Source organism: Coregonus lavaretus (genome assembly GCF_964263955.1).
Source record: "Coregonus lavaretus genome assembly, chromosome: 23".
NCBI classification, from domain to species: Eukaryota; Metazoa; Chordata; class Actinopteri; order Salmoniformes; family Salmonidae; genus Coregonus; species Coregonus lavaretus.
Genome location: NC_140010.1, coordinates 42,972,500 through 42,990,707, shown reverse-complemented (window position 1 = coordinate 42,990,707; position 18,208 = coordinate 42,972,500). Strand labels below are relative to the sequence as shown.

At 40.4% G+C, this 18,208-nt stretch overlaps 1 protein-coding gene across 1 annotated transcript in view; it reads right to left on the bottom strand.

Annotated features, from left to right (window-relative positions):
• The window catches only part of pex5lb (peroxisomal biogenesis factor 5-like b), a gene marked incomplete at both ends in the record, with an annotated part of 122,508 nt that overhangs the window by 22,536 nt on the left and 81,764 nt on the right, over window positions 1-18,208 (bottom strand). Inside the window, 3 exon segments of the mRNA XM_084188034.1 lie at window positions 15,445-15,543; window positions 15,791-15,878; window positions 17,791-17,920. Coding sequence (XP_084044160.1) covers window positions 15,445-15,543; window positions 15,791-15,878; window positions 17,791-17,920 — 317 coding nt within the window.

The following is an 18,208-nucleotide window of genomic DNA, read 5'->3' as shown; positions in this document are numbered from 1 at the left end:
ATGATAGCCTACACCGTGAGCCATTAGCAGCTAAATAACTTAAGAGCAGAACACAGAGATAGGCCTATATACCAATGCAAGTAACTTGTATTGCCAACTAAATAAAGCCAACAAATAAAAACATTTCAGGTAGAAAATATCCTGATCTAAATAAATATCCTATAAATCACATTGGCTACACATGGCAGTTTGTTCATGTTTTTTTAAATCGCATTCATCTCTCTACGCCGCCTGTCTGCAATGAACATGAAACATTGTTTCAACTATCAACTGGGTCCGGCCCATTGGATAAGGGCATGACATTTTTCCCTTTCACCCAGAGGCTGGGTGGTTATCGAAAGGGATTTATCTAATATATTGAGGAACTATTGTCATTCTCAATGGATGTAAAAACAGACTTACTTTACTTGCTGTTTAAAGAATGAATTTAGAAACTATTAAATTAAATAAACCAAAACTTGTTTCTCACAATTGTAGCATAGATTGTGAGCTCTGCAAACAACGTGTCCACTCCGACAATGAGAACAGTAAACGACGGTATAAATAATATAGCCTATTGAATGCATTAACAGAAATTACCGAAACCAAAGAAACTATAACAGCCTCCACTCTTCTCGGGAGGCTTTCCACTAGATGTTGGAACATTGCTGCGGGGACTTGCTTCCATTCAGCCACAAGAATATTAGTGAGGTAGGGCACTGATGTTGGGCGATTAGGCCTGGCTCAGAGTCGGCGTTCTAATTCATCCCAAAGGTGTTCGATGGGGATGAGGTCGGGGCTCTGTGCAGGCCAGTCAAGTTATTCCACACCAATCTCGACAAACCATTTCAGTATGGACCTCGCTTTGTGCACGGGGGCATTGTCATACTGAAACAGGAAAGGGCCTTCCCCAAACTGTTGCCACAAAGTTGGAAGCACAGAATCGTCTAGAATGTCATTGTATGCTGTAGCGTTAACATTTCCCTACACTGGAACTAAGGGGCCTAGCCCGAACCATGAAAAAGACCCAGACCATTACTGTGAGCTTGTGTGGCCTACCAATTTGTGGCTGAGCCGTTGTTGCTCCTAGATATTTCCACTTCACAAACTATGGAGACTGCATGGCTGTGTGCTCGATTTTATACACCTGTCAGCAACGAGTGTGGCTGAAATAGCCGAATCCATTAATTTGAAGGGGTGTCCACATACTTTAGTATATATAGTGTCCGTAATGGTTAATTGATAGACACTAACAATGAAAGGGAAAATAATTAACACAATTGAGGTCTGAAACAACGAATGCGCACGAATTGGCAGGAGAGATCGCATTTTGGAGAGAGACGTGCCTTGTGCATCTTAGCCACACTCCCCTTCTTCTTGACTCAACATTTAAAATGATACCCAAGACACATTATCTTCACACATACTGTAGGTCTAAGGAATACTCTCACAAACAGTGTCAGGTCCAAAGCAGTAGCTATTTTTAGGAAAAACCAATGCAATTTCGAAACAAATGCAATTTCACTTATTTTCATAATTTTATAAAATTGCTTGGCGTGCCAAGGCAAATACCCTCGCGGCACGCGTGCCTTACGTTGCCGATGCCCGTCTTAGAGTGATGGACTGTGCCATTCCCACGGCCTCCGCAATGGATTAGTCCACTGAGACAGACCCGAATCAGACAGGTGTCTTGTGAGCCGCTCGACAAAAAACATCTGTCGACCAAAAGCCTATCAACTAAACAATTGACCAGTCGGCTAAATGGGGTCAGCCCTAATATCCACAAACTTGCAAGGACCAAGCTACTGTACAGTGCATTTGGAAAGTATTCAGACCCCTTCACTTTTTCCACATTTCGTTATGTTACAGCCTTATTCTAAAATGGATTAAACATATTTTTTTCTTAATCAATACTATACCCCAGAATGACAAAGCAAAAACAGGTTTTTAGCATTTTTATTAAAAATAAAAAACGGAAATACCTTATTTATTTACGTATTCAAACCCTTTGCTATGAGACATGAAATGGAGCTCAGGTGCATCCTGTTTCCATTGATCATCCTTGAGATGTTTCTACAACTTGATTGGAGTCCACCTGTGGTAAATTCAATTGATTGGAAACTATTTGGAAAGGCACACACCTGTCTATATAAGGTCCCACATTTGCCATGAGGTCGAAGGAATTGTCCATAGAGCTCCGAGACAGGATTGTGTTGAGGCACAGATCTGGGGAAGGGTACCCCAATATTTCTGCAGAATTGAAGGTCCCCAAGAACACAGTGAGGTCGAAGGAATTGTCCGTAGAGCTCCGAGACATAATTGTGTCGAGGACTAATCTGGGGAAGGGGACCAAAAAATGTCTGCAGCTTGAAGGTCCCCAAGAACACAGTAGCCTCCATCATTCTTCAATGGAAGAAGTTTGGAACCACCAAGACTCTTCCTAGAGCTTGCCGCCCGGCCAAACTGAGCAATCGGGGGAGAAGGGCCTTGGTCAGGGAGGTGACCAAGAACCCGATGGTCACTCTGACAGAGCTCCAGAGTTCCTCTGTGGAGATGGGAGAACCTTCCAGAAGGACAACCATCTCTGCAGCACTCCACCAATCAGGCCTTTATGGTACCAATCAGGCCTTTATGGTAGAGTGGCCAGACGGAAGCCACTCCTCAGTAAAAGGCACATGACAACCCGCTAGGAGTTTGCCAAATGGCACCTAATGAACTCTTAGACCATGAGAAACAAGATTCTCTGGTCTGATGAAAACAAGATTGAACTCTTTGGCCTGAATGCCAAGCGACACATCTGGAGGAAACCCTGCACCATCTCTACAGTGAAGCATGGTGGTGGCAGCATCATGCTGTGGGGATGTTTTTCAGAAGCAGGGACTGGGAGACTTGTCAGGATCGAGGGAAAGATGAACGGAGCAAAGTACAGAGAGATCCTTGATGAAAACCTGCTCCAGAGCACTCAGGACCTCAGATTGGGGCAAAGGTTCAACTTCCAACAGAACAAGGACCCTAAGCACACAGCCAAGACAACGTAGGAGTGGCTTCGGGACGAGTCTCTGAATGTCCTTGAGTGGCCCAGCCAGAGCCCGGACTTGAACCTGATCAAACATCTCTGGAGAGACCTGAAAATAGCTGTGCAGCGACGCTCCACATCCAACCTGACAGGGCTTGAGAGGATCTGTAGAGAAGAATGGGAGAAACTCCCCAAATACAGGTGTGCCAAGCTTGTAGAGTCATACACAAGAAAACTTGAGGCTGTAATCGCTGCCAAAGGTACTTCAACAAAGTACTGAGTAAAGGGTCTGAATACTTATGTAAATGTAATATTGTAGTTTTTATTTTCAATACATTTGCGAACATTTCTAAAAACCTGTTTTTGCTTTGTCATTATGGGGTATTGTGTGTAGATTGATTAGGGGAGAAAAACAATTTAATCAATTTTAGAATAAGGCTGTAATGTAGCAAAATGTGAAAAAAGTAATAGGTCTGAATACTTTCCAAATGCACTGTATATCCCTCCAAATGTCAAAACCGAATCCAAAGATGCAATTGCGTGTTTTGTTTGCTTGTGTCGACATGCTCGATTTGCATGCCCCCACTGGCCTCTGTCCAAGATGACACACTGCGACTTGAAAATCAGGATTTGAACAAAAATCCATAATTTCACCCATTTACTGAAGCATATTTCTCCCGCTGCTAAATGTGGGTCTTGTCGGTTCAAATTAGCCTCAATAGATAGATACGCTATATTTGGAAAGAAGCCATTTACAATGGGAACAGAAGAAGCAAATACACTGCCAAATCTTCTGATTATATTTTTTAATGTAACCTTTTTTTTGACAGGGAGTCATGCTGAGACCAACATCTATTTTACAGATGAGCCCTGTATCAAACATACACATTAATATACACTATACACATCAATACACGAAAAGCAAAACACAAATCATATAAAATAAACGCATTCTTCAGTAAAAAGGTCCTCAATCAGCCATCTGAATTGCCCTAGAGTCACCAACTCTTCCAATTTTAGAGAGCTTTGGAGATTATTCCATAAGTAAGGTGTAACAAAACTAAAAGCAGATTTACCTAACTCAGTGGAGATCGAAGGGATCTCCAGAGTTAACCATCCCTGAGGCCGAGTCTGGTAGCTCATATGTATGCAGGAGGGCTTTATAAACAAAAAGAGTGCAATGCATCTACAAGACTTCAAAGAGGGCCTGCCTACTTTCTGATACAGAAAGCAATGATGTGTACTGAACCTGTCACCCAAAATAAAGCGTAGTGCGTTATGATAAACTGTGTCCAATGGCTTCAGCACAGTGGCAGCTGCATTCATATAAGCGATATCACCATAACCTATAACCGGTATGAATGTTAACTGAATTATTTGTTTTCTGCTATTTACGGTCCTATTCCTATCAAGGAAACCTAACTTAACACCATCAGAAGAAACACATTGTGTCCTGTCTGTCAGGTAGTTTTCAAACCAAATGCAGGCTGCCTGACCCAGGCCAATTTCAGACAGTCTACAAATTAATAATGGTGACAGGTCAAATGTCGAAAGCCTTCCACAGGCCTATAAAAACGGCATCACAATGCTGCCTTTTGTCCATGCAATTTACAATGTAATTTATCACCAAAGATGCAGCAGATAAAGTGCTATGACCTGGCCAGAAACCAGACTGATGGAGACTTAGAATATAGCTGGAAAATATCTTAGCTGTGTTGATAGAAGTTTGAACATTTTTCAATAGGCAAGTGTTTAGAGATCGGGTGATCATTATTAATGTCAGAGGGGTCACCACCTTTATGGAGAGGAAGCACATGGGCAGCCTTCCAGACCCTAGGGATAGCACTCAAGATAATTGTCAGGTTAAAAATGTGTCAATGATTCCACAATTAGGGGAGCAGAAAGCTGCAACAAGAAAGGATCAAGCAAATTAGCCCCAGTGGATTTTTTTTTGATCCATCTTAAGCAGGGTGTCTAGCACATCACAAGTAGAGAGAAAACAAAGATTCACTAGAAGTTGATGGATCTTCCATCATGCCAACTAGAGTCTGAGAGAGGGAAAAGCAGTCGATTGACTGGTCAGGGTAAATGTAACCACAATTTCTTTCAAATAAAAGGCCTGCAGAGATAACACATTGATTAAAAGCATCACTTATCAAATTTTTCTCAGTAAATATGCTAGACCCTGACAGCTTGCTTAGGCAGGGAGGGAGATTAATGTCCACGCTTTAGTGCATTAACTGTTTTCCTAAATTTAGACAGACCATCATCAGAATCTGAGATAGAAAGTAGCATTTCTTGATTGAGGAGGTGCATCTATTTCTCAATTACCTGAAAAGCTGGCAATCAGCTACAGAGTAAATCCTTGCAACAGATAAATGCATATTTTGGCTTATGGCCAAATCTATAACTAAAAGTTTAAAAAAATTGGGGATAGTGATATTTAGAGAACATGATGCCACAAGAGTTTATTTGACATACATGCCACCCCTCCCCTTTTTCAGTCTGTCACACCTGAAGATGTTGAAATCAGTAATGTCAATGTCCTTATCCAGGATCGAACCATTTAGTCAAGTCTCTGTGAGAATGAACATATCCGGGCTCATGTCATTTACATTTTAGTCATTTAGCAGACACTCTTATCCAGAGCGACTTACAGTTAGTGCATACTTTTTTTTTTTTTTTTCATACTGGCCCCCCGTGGGAATCGAACCCACAACCCTGTCGTTGCAAACGCCATGCTCTACCAACTGAGCTACATCCCTGCCGGCCATTCCCTCCCCTACCCTGGACGATGCTGGGCCAATTGTGCGCCGCCCAATGGGTCTCCCGGTCGCGGCCAGCTACGACAGAGCCCGGATTCGAACCAGGATCTCTAGTGGCACAGCTAGCCACTCGGGAGCACTGCACCCAGATATCAAGAAGGTCGATCTTTGACATCAAACTTTGCACGTTGATATGCAACAGCTCAAGCCCTCTACGCGATTTGAAAACAGCAGGGGTATCCATATTTATGATATTTGAAGTATTAGCACTGGACGAGCTTACCACAGTGGGCTTCCCAAATGGGCTAACAGTGGAATTCAACTTTATGGTCACAAGATTATTACTGACAATATGGTTATCTTTTGCAGTGATGATATTCACTATTCACGTGGTTGATTACCTAAATTTAAATGACATGTGTCAAGAGCAGTGCAGTTTAATGCAGTATAAATACAGCTTTTATCAGTGGCAGAACAAATTGTGATTTAGCCAAAGTAGGGAAAGTGGGCTCGCTATTGTCAGAATTTGTTCTCATCAGTCAGGTAAGAGGATTTCATTTGTTTGAGTTGACTGAACTGGAAGCGATTGGTGGCGCACAGGAATAACACACAGACTTCGAGGTCCAGATTTGAATTTTAGAGGTCTATAGTTGTTAATGAAATGGGATGCATACACACATGGATGCACACATGAACACACACACGCACCCACGTGCACACACACACACACACACCTGGGACATTAATATGAGGGGATGTTATTCCCTGGTCAAATTAACTAACTCTTTATAATGCATTGTGAGACAAATAAAGACAACTCTATTCACAATTGAACTGAACCAATGGACTGATCAAGTGGAAAACAACATCACTTGCAGTAACATAACAGTTTGATAGCAAACAAAGAGGTCAGCATTTTTACAGCACTGTACATATGGCATGGCAGAACTGATATCATGCCCCCATTCAACTGAAAGGGGAGACACAAGGACGGAAAGGGGGAGAAGGTTAGGAGGAAGGTGAGGTGGAGAAGGTTGGAGAAGAATGAGGGCTCAACGGAGTAATCGAATACTTTGATGAAGTTCATTGTGTGCTTTGTTTCAGCTCCGATACCCAAACCTCCATAACATTTCCAGCTACTGGCTGTTGCAAGAGCTATAGATAGATATACAGAGAATCCTCAGATAATGCCAGTGTAAACTCATATACTGTATCTGACTTTTCTGTACTGTCTTATCGGTTTTGGCCTTTTATTCACTTAGGATCAAGTAACAATTTCCCATACAGATGGAAAGGGGATGAGAGGCGTACATTACATTCACCAGACATGGGTTCAAATAGTATCCAAAATAGTTGCACTAACCCTAACCCAATTACTATTTGAACCCGGGTTGGACAGTCACACATAAACAAATATCCATGCACACATAGCAAGATCTTTAAATATAACTTTAATATATCTTGAATAACCCAAATATTATACAAACAACTTTGCATGCATTTAAAGTATACTGTGTCATGCATATTTTGAGCTATGGTAATTTCTATATACTTAAATCCGAACTGGTTATCTAGCAGATTAGTAAGAATGGGTCACCCCGTGTTCAAGAACGTCCTTTTTCCCTTTATTCAGATTACAACCTCTCACTTTCGGTTATTTGAAAATGAAATAATCTCCAAAATATTGCTATTTTTAAAACAAGCCATAGAAAGTTGGTTGCAATTTCAGTTTAATCCACCAGAAAAGAAATAACAAATATTACAACAAATATTATGGTATAATCTTTGTAGATTATATCATAAATAGGACTCGTGGAGTTATGTCACACATGCAGCTAACAAAAATATATGGAAATGTCTGCTCTACTCAAAATTACAACCAACTAATTGCAGCATTACCGCAAAAATGGAAGAGGCAAGTGGAAGGGGGAGAAAGTAAGGAACTTGTCTCTTGGCCCTGCATTAAAGACCAAAATTGGCTAAAGAAAATTGTGATAAATAAAAAAGTATACCAGTTTAATTTAAGGACCAAAACATTTACAGCTGTGCCATACAGAATGCAAAATACATGGGAAGACACAAAAAGACGTTGGATTCAAAACGTAAAGTTTTTCAATTTGAATTATTATACAAAATTCTTGCAAAAAATAGAATGTTATATATATGGGGGATACAACCATCCCAGCTCTGCAACATTTACCTGGAGCTAACTCTGCAAATAGCACTTCTGGGTGATTTAAAAAGTCATAGTCAATCGATTAATAATATAATAATACTCTTAGCAAAAATATTTATCTTTAATTTACAATATGTAGAATCTATGAAAATAGAAAGGTTCACACCTACTCATTCAAGGGTTTTTCTTTATTTTTAATATCAAATAATGATGATCAAATCAAATCAAATTGTATTGGTCGCATGCGCCGAATACAATAGGTGTAGACCATAGCCTACCGGATGACAACTTGTTTTTAACCAAGACAGAAGAATGTATAACTGACTTTCCCTAAAAAACATAGGTTCAGCAGATCCCCATATTGTATGGGACACTTTCAAATGTGCATTTAGAGCCTATTCAATTCAATATTTATCTTTAAAACAAAAACAATTTAGGTCAAAATGGTTCATTTTAACAAAGGAAATAGAGGAACTTACAGTACAGATAGATACCAATAACAACTGTACCATAGAGGCACAGAATAAGGAAAAACCCAAAGAACAGGAAGAACTTATTCAAGAAAGATCAAGTGTAATATATTATCAAAATAAAGCGAACTGGATGGAATATGGAAAAAATTCACCAAATTATTTTTTTATCTTCAACATAGAAATGCTACCAAAAATAATTTACAGAAACTTGTTACAAATGAAGGAGTCATCCATGATTCACCAAACGATATTTTGAAAGAGGAAGCAAAGTACTTTAAGAATATTGTTTAATTTCAGTCTCCTCCATCGCCACTAACTGAAGTTAATTGTAAGGATTATTTTCTATTAATAGGTTCAAATTAACAGCTGTACAGAAACACTCATGTGAAGGCCAAATTACAGATGAGGAACTTATTGACGTAAAGCCTTTAAGTCCGGGAAAACTCCAGGGCTGGATGGCAGGTTTTTTTTACATGGGCGATACATTGGAGATAATATAAGACTGGAAACAATAGAGCTATGAAAAATCTGGGAAACCAGGCCTAGTAATCATAGCTGATTTTGAAAAGGCCTTTGATAAAGTACGACTACAATTTATATATAGTGCCTTCGGAAAGTATTCAGACCCCTTTACTTTTTCCACATTTTGTTAGGTTACAGCCTTATTCTAAAATGTATTACATCGTTTTTTTCCCTCATCAATCTACACACAATAACCCATAATGACAAAGCAAAAACAGTTCTATAAAAATATTGCTAATTTATTATATTATTATAAAAACCTGAAATATCACATTTACATAACTATTCTGACCCTTTACTCAGTACTTTGTTGAGGCACCTTTGGCAGCAATTACAGCCTCAGAAAGTATTCAGACCCCTTCCCCTTTTCCACAATTATTATTTAGTTGTAGACACTACATCACCGCACTCCCTCTCTTGCTCTTGGTCCTCATCTTTGTAAGTCACCTTGATTTAGCAGCTGTGTGTTTTATCAGTTTCTTTATTAAAATATTTAGCAAACTCCATGACAGTAGCTAAAGCAAGGGGTTATTAGCAGCACACAAGTAGACTACAAATGCATGCTAGGGTGGGCATGCCCTGAGCTCCTGAAATGAGCGCTACTGGAGCAAAATTGGAGCGGGCGAAAAGGCAGACGCTCCAGCCTTTGGGAACCTCGCTCCACGCTCCAGTCAAATTGGGCACGCTCCGCTACTCACTCCGCTTATATACTCTGCCTTAGACCCACTCCAATTTGCATACCACCCCAACAGATCTACAGACGATGCAATCTCAATTGCACTCCACACTGCCCTCCCCCACCTGGACAAGAGAAATACCTACAGTATGTGAAAATGCTGTTCATCGACTACAGCTCAGCGTTCAACACCATAGTAACCTCCAAGCTTGGGACCCTGGGACTGAACACCTCCCTCTGCAACTGGATCCTGGACTTCATTGACAGGGCCGCAGTGGAGAGGGTCAAGGGCTTCAAGTTCCTCGGTGTCCAGATCATTGAGGACTTAACATGGTCCTCCCACACCAGAACAGTCATGAAGAAAGTATGGCAACGGCTCTTCTCCCTCAGGAGACTGAACGATCTTCAGATCCTCAGCAACATTTACAGCTGCACCATTGACAGCATTCTGACTGGTTGTATCACAGTCTGTTATGGCAACTGCACTGTCCACAACCGGAAGGCCATACAGAGGGTGTTGCGGATGGTCCAGCGCATCATTGGGGGCGAGCTCCCAGCCATCCATGACGTACATGCCAGTAGTAATGAGGGCAAAAATCGTTACAGTTACATATCGGGATATTATTTTTGACGATATATCGTATCGTTTTGACAATATCACAATACTAATTTTGCTCTAGTTGTCTGTAGCTGCACCAAAACTCCAGTATTTTTCCTTCATAGCTTGTTCTCCATCTTCTTTTTAAATAGAGAGCCAATTTGTTTTCAGCACTTTTATTTCCATGACTGATCAAAACTCATTTTCTCATGGCTCTCTCTTGTCCCTCTGCAGCAATAGGTTTGGAACATCGAATCGCAATAAATCACAGTATTGAATCGCAATACATATAAAATCGTGAAAATCACAATACATATTGTACCGGCACCTAAGTATTATAATATCATATCGTGAGGTCCCTGGAAATTCCCAGCCCCAATGCCAGGCGGTGTCTGAGAAAGGCCTGAAAAATTGGCTCAGACAAACAGACTGCTAAACAGCTTCTATTGCTACACAACAATTTTCAGGTCTTGTTATAGATTTTCAAGTAGATTTTGATCAAAACTGTAACGCAGACACTCAGGAACATTAATTGTCTTCTTGGTAAGCAACTCCAGTGTAGATTTGGCCTTGTGTTTTAGGTTATTGTCCTGCTGAAAGGTGAATTCAGACAACCAGGATTTCCTCTAGGATTTTGCCTACTCTTTGCTCTATTCCGTTTACTTTTTATCCTGAACAACTCCCCAGTCCCTAATGATTACAAGCATACCCATAACATGATGTGGTAATCAGTAATGTGTTGTATTGGATTTGCCCCAAACATAACACTTTGTATTCCGGACATAAAGTTAATTGCTTTGCCACATTTTTTGCAGTATTCTTTAGTGCCTTGTTGCAAACAGGATGCATATTTTTGAATATTTTTATTCTGTAAAGGCATCCCTTTTTTCACTCTGTCAATTACAGTGTGGGAAAAAAGTATTTGATCCCCTGCTGATTTTGTAAGTTTGCCCACTGACAAAGACATGATCAGTCTATAATTTTAATGGTAGGTTTATTTGAACAGTGAGAGACAGAATAACAACAAAAAAATCCAGAAAAACGCATGTCAAAAATGTTATAAATTGATTTGCATTTTAATGAGGGAAATAAGTATTTGATCCCTCTGCAAAACATGACTTAGTACTTGGTGGCAAAACCCTTGTTGGCAATCACAGAGGTCAGACGTTTCTTGTAGTTGGACACCAGGTTTGCACACATCTCAGGAGGGATTTTGTCCCACTCCTCTTTGCAGATCTTCTCCAAGTCATTAAGGATTCGAGCCTGACGTTTGCAACTCGAACCTTCTGCTCCCTCCACAGATTTTCTATGAGATTAAGGTCTGGAGACTGGCTATTCCACTCCAGGACCTTAATGTGCTTCTTCTTGAGCCACTCCTTTGTTGCCTTGGCTGTGTGTTTTGGGTCATTGTCATGCTGGAATACCCATCCACGACCCATTTTCAATGCCCTGGCTGAGGGAAGGAGGTTCTCACCCAAGATTTGACGGTACATGATCCCGTCCATCGTCCCTTTGATGCGGTGAAGTTGTCCTGTCCCCTTAGCAGAAAAACACCCCAAAGCATAATGTTTCCACCTCCATGTTTGATGGTGGGGATGGTGTTTTTGGGGTCATAAGCAGCATTCCTCCTCCTCCAAACACGGCGAGTTGAGTTGATGCCAAAGAGCTTGATTTTGGTCTCATCTGACCACAACACTTTCACCCAGTTCTCCTCTGAATCATTCAGATGTTCATTGGCAAACATCAGACGGGTCTATATATGTGCTTTCTTGAGCAGGGGGACCTTGCGGGCGCTGCAGGATTTCAGTCCTTCACGGCGTAGTGTGTTACCAATTGTTTTCTTGGTGACTATGGTCCCAGCTGCCTTGAGATCATTGACAAGATCCTCCCGTGTAGTTCTGGGCTGATTCCTCACCGTTCTCATGATTGTTGCAACTCCACGAGGGGAGATCTTGCATGGAGCCGCAGGCCGAGGGAGATTGACAGTTATTTTGTGTTTCATCCATTTGCGAATAATCACACCAACTGTTGTCACCTTCTCACCAAGCTGCTTGGCGATGGTCTTGTAGCCCATTCCAGCCTTGTGTAGGTCTACAATCTTGTCCCTGATATCCTTGGAGAGCTCTTTGGTCTTGGCCATGGTGGAGAGTTTGGAATATGATTGATTGATTGCTTCTGTGGACAGGTGTCTTTTATACAGGTAACAAGCTGAGATTAGGAGCACTCCCTTTAAGAGTGTGCTCCTAATCTCAGCTTGTTACCTGTATAAAAGACACCTGAGAGCCAGAAATCTTTCTGATTGAGAGGGGGTCAAATACTTATTTCCCTCATTAAAATGCAAATCAATTTATAACATTTTTGACATGCGTTTTTCTGGATTTTTTTGTTGTTATTCTGTCTCTCACTGTTCAAATAAACGTACCATTAAAATTATAGGCTGATCATTTCTTTGCCATTGGGCAAACATACAAAATCAGCAGGGGATCAAATACTTTTTTCCCTCACTGTAGGTTAGTACTGTGGAGTAACTACAATGTTGTTGATCTATCCTCAGTTTTCTCCTATCACAGCCATTAAACTCTGTAACTGTTTTAAAGTCACCATTGGCCTCATGGTGAAATCCCTGAGTTGTTTCCTTCCTCTACGGCAACTGAGTTAGGAAGGACACCTGTATCTTTGTAATGACTGGGTGTAATTAATAACTTTACCATGCTGAAAAGGATATTCAATGTCTGCTTTATTTTATTTTTACCCATCTACCAATAGGTGCCCTTCTTTGGGAGTCATTGGAAAACCTCCCTGGTCTTTGTGGTTGAATCGGTGTTTGAAATGTACTGTTTGACTGAGGGACCTTATAGATAATTGTTTGTGTGGGGTAGAGAGATGAGGTAGTCATTAAAAAATAATGTTAACCACTATTATTGCAACTTATTACGCACATTTTTACTCCTGAACTTATTTAGGCTTGCATTAATAAAGGGGTTGAATACTTATTGACTCAAGACATTTCAGCTTTACATGTTTTAATTAATTTGTCAACATAATAATAATTCCACTTTGACATTATGGGGTATTGTGTGTAGGCCAGTGACAAAAAAATCTTAATTTTATCCATTTTAAATTCAGGCTGTAACACTACAAAATGTAGAAAAGGTCAAGGGGTGTAAATACTTTCTGAAGGCATTGTATATATTACCATTAGTATATGTGACTCGTTTCAGGAAACTAGGCGTAAGTCACACGTCACTACTTCACAGGAGCCGCATTTGAACGTAAACATGTAATTTTTATATGCGTTTTTTGACAGAAATGCCTTCTGGAACATGTGAACTTTCATGTGCCTTAATAACAAACTTGTATTCCATCCATAAATATGAATAAAATTGTTAAATTATGAGCCTAGTTGGTTTAGCCACGGAAACAGACAGGAACCTTCCCGTTAGCCATGATTGGCTGAGATAACGGATGGGCTGTACATGCCGGGAGATGAGTTTGGATTTGTCTGCCATGTAGCATGCGTTCATCTATAACGTGAGCTGTTCAGTATGTGTTGACAGTCCTTTCTACCGCGCCATTTTTGAAAGATATAACGTTAGCCATCAAGAACTACAAAAGTGTTGCTACTTTTCTCAACAACATTGATGCCCAGGCGTTATCAACATATCAGTTGCACAGCCACGGTCAGTGTGAACCGGAGTGACTTGACACAACGCTGGCCAAACAAGATGTAGCTACAAACAAAACTGAGGTAAATGGTTCTAGTCTACCGTGAAGCGTTCATCCATGTGTACGGGTAAGAGTCTAGCTACATTTTCAGAAATAAGTTTCTAATGTTGTCAGAAAGTCGTTTTTATTGTGAGTTAAAGCATACTGTTAGTTAGGTAGCAAACGTTAGCTTGCTGCCTCGCTAGCTAACGTTACTTGTATGAACTGTGTAGTAATATTACTTGAATCAGAAAAACCATTTGCATTGCTAGTTATAGCCTAATGTTATCTAGCTAAAATTGAACCTAGTTTGTTAGCTTTAGCTGCCTGCAGATTCATAATACAGCCATATGAAAATGTTTGTATTGGTAGTAGTATGAGTTGGGATTATGCTGGTTCATTGTTTAGCTAGCTGGCTACATGTCTAAACAAAAGACTCCACTACATGACCCATCAAATTAGCCAGGTTTGTCTGGGGGTGATTACGGCCCATCCAATTAGCTAGATGTGGCTGGGGTGTGGTTATACCATTTCCTTCATATGACCCATCAATTTAGACAAGTGTTTCGGGTAAGCGTCATCTAGTAATGATAAAATATTTATAAAATATTTTGATCTGGACACTTTCTGTTTTTGATGTTGCTACTATGCAAGTAACCACTCACTGTACCGTTTACACCTTCTGTATCCTGTGCATACAAATAAACTTGATTTGATATAGCATGTGTTTACCACATGGCCTCACATGTGAATCCTTAAAGAGATGGGTGGGGCTAAGGCTTAAGAGGGTGTGAACGACGCTGAATGGGTGTAGACAAAGAAGAGCTCTACAGTAGGTGTACCAAAACATTCAAGGGCCATTTTCTCAAAAGTGGGGCTATAAGTTGATCAACTTTCAAAGCAGAATTACTTTCCCATTGTTCCTCAACAGTAGTGTATGATATATCATTTTCTAGCTCTGAGTCTCTACTTTTATCCAATGTAAAAAACACAATTTCAAATGTTGCTACATAAGACCGAATCAAGGCGGTCGGTCACATATTACCATAAGTATTTATATATTCCTGCTACCAGTCCCCTTATCCTACTAGCAGTCACTTTTTATGTATAAACCCACCTCAACCACTCCACTACCCCTGCACATTGAATAACGTACTGGCACTGACATGTATATACACGTGCATTCTCGTGTTTCTTTAACTCTCATCGTAGTTCTTGTGTTTTTGTTTTTACTTAAAAAATTTATTCTATTTCCTATTATTAACTACTGTATATTATTATTATTATTATCACTGCATTGTTGGGAAAGAGCTTTCAAGGTAAGCATTTCACTATTCTGTTTTACACCTGTTGTATCCTGTGCACGTGGAGAATAAACTTTGAAACTTGAAGATAACAGATCTGTAGGATGTTTTTTTAAGTTTTAGTCATTACCCAACTACTACTACCAGCAAACAAATACCTTAGATGTGTGTGTGTGTCTGTGTGTGCACGTGCACTTGTGTGTGTGTGTGTGTGTTTATTAATCTCTCACCTCTACAGCAGCCTTTGCCCTTACAAACTCCTCCTCCTGGGAATGATGTCTGCCCAAGACGTGACAGAGACTGGGCCGCACTTGTCGGGGTACTGGGTCCTGTAGGACACAGACGGCCACGCACACACACATAAGGTCAGCGAAAACCCTCACCTCTAACTGTGTGAGGGGTCACACTTATAATCCCAGAAGGCAATGGAGACACCAATATATCATTTAAAATAGCTTTTTTTACACCATCACACTTTGTGATGAAACTTGACCTGTATATTATTATTTTCAAGGAAGATACCATAACTTCACATACTTTTCTATAAGTATACATGTAAATGGAGGTTGTATAGACCTTTAGTGCTGACATGTGGTCCTCCTCATCAATGCTATTGACTTCAAAGGAGTTTTTCACAGATGGATTTGTTTTAAACTCTGCTGACCTGGGGAGAAAGAAGGGTAAACATTTCTGGTATACAGTTGAAGTCGGAAGTCGGAAGTTTACATACACTTAGGTTGGAGTCATTAAAACTCGTTTTTCAACCACGCCACAAATTTCTTGTTAACAAACTATAGTTTTGGCAAGTCGGTTAGGACATCTACTTTGTGCATGACACAAGTAATTTTTCCAACAATTGTTTACAGACAGATTATTTCACTTATAATTCACTGTATCACAATTCCAGTGGGTCAGAAGTTTACATACACTAAATTGACTGTGCCTTTAAACAGCTTGGAAAATTCCAGATAACGATGTCATGGCTTTAGAAGCTTCTGATAGGCTAATTGACATAATTTGAGTAAATTGGAGGTGTACCTGTGGATGTATTTCAAGGCCTACCTTCAAACTCAGTGCCTTTTGCTTGACATCATGGGAAAATCAAAAGAAATTAGCCAAGACCACAGAAAAAAAATTGTAGACCTCCACAAGTCAGGTTCATCCTAGGGAGCAATTTCCAAACGCCTGAAGGTACCACGTTCATCTGTACAAACAATAGCACGCAAGTATAAACATCATGGGACCACGCAGCCGTCATACCTCTCAGGAAGGAGACGCGTTCTGTCTCCTGGAGATGAAAGTACTAAATCAATCCCAGAACAACAGCAAAGGGCCTTGTGAAGATAATGGAGGAAACGGGTACAAAAGTATCTATATCCACAGTAAAACGAGTCCTGTATCGACATAACCTGAAAGGCCGCTCAGCAAGGAAGAAGCCACTGCTCCAAAACCGCCATAAAAAAGCCAGACTACGGTTTCCAACTGCACATGGGGACAAAGATCGTACTTTTTGGAGAAATGTCCTCTGGTCTGATGAAACAAAAATAGAACTGTTTGGCCATAATGACCATCGTTATGTTTGGAGGAAAAAGGGGGGACGCTTGCAAGCCGAAGAACACCATCCCAACCATGACGCACGGGGTTGGCAGCATCATGCTGTGGGGGTGCTTTGCTGCAGGAGGGACTGGTGCACTTCACAAAATAGATGGCATCATGAGGAAGGAAAATTATGTGGATATATTGAAGCAACATCTCAAGACATCAGTCAGGAAGTTAAAGCTTGGTCGCAAATGGGTCTTCCAAATGGACAATGACCCCAAGCATACTTCCAAAGTCATGGCAAAATGGCTTAAGGACAACAAAGTCAAGGTATTGGAGTGGCCATCACAAAGCCCTGACCTCAATCCTATAGAAAATGTGTGGGCAGAACTGAAAAAGCGTGTGCGAGCAAGAGGCCTACAAACCTGACTCAGTTACACCATCTCTGTCAGGAGGAATGGGCCAAAATTCACTCAACGTATTGTGGGAAGCTTGTGGAAGGCTACTCGAAACGTTTGATCCAAGTTAAACAATTTAAAGGCAACGCTACCAAATACTAATTTAGTGTAAACTTCTGACCCACTGGGAATGTGATGAAAGAAATAAAAGCTGAAATAAATCATTCTCTCTACCATTATTCTGACATTTCACATTCTTAAAATAAAGTGGTGATCCTAACCGACCTAAGACAGGGAATTTTTACTAGGATTAAATGTCAGGAATTGTGAAAAACTGAGTTTAAACGTATTTGGCTAAGGTGTATGTAAACTTCCGACTTCAACTGAGATATACAAGATATACTACAGTGTAAGGTATACTACTAGACCACTACAATATACTGTAATACTACAGTTGTACAACACATTTCTAACTTTAGTAGCAATATTTCATTTTTTATGTTTTGTTTTCTGTAACTTATAGCACATACCTGATTGAACTCTATTTCTAACGTGTTAAGGCTTGAGGTTTAAAGTGGACAAAGTGGACAGTGTAGCCATTTGCAGGCTTATACAGATTTCAGAGACTGCCTTCTTTACCATAGTAATTCACTGGAGGAGTGGTGTGAGGTGCACTTCTTCTCGTATCTTCTCTTCCTGCTGTCATTCAGGGAGCCTTCGGGGTGAAGATTCACTTCCTCCCATTTCTCCAAAGGAGAGGAGGACCTGACTGAGCAGAAGGAATAAAGAGTGTAGAACTGTTAGCATAATGATATCCACAAGATATGGACAGAAACATAGAACTGTTAGCATAATGCTATCCAACAACATCAAATCAAATCAAATTGTATTTGCCACATGCGCCGAATACAACAGGTGAACCTTACAGTGAAATGCTTACTTACAAGCCCTTAACCAACAATGCAGTTTTAAGAAAAATAAGTGTTAAGTAAAAAATAGACAGTAGGGAGGCTATATACAGGGGGTACCGGTACAGAGTCAATGTACAGGGGCACAG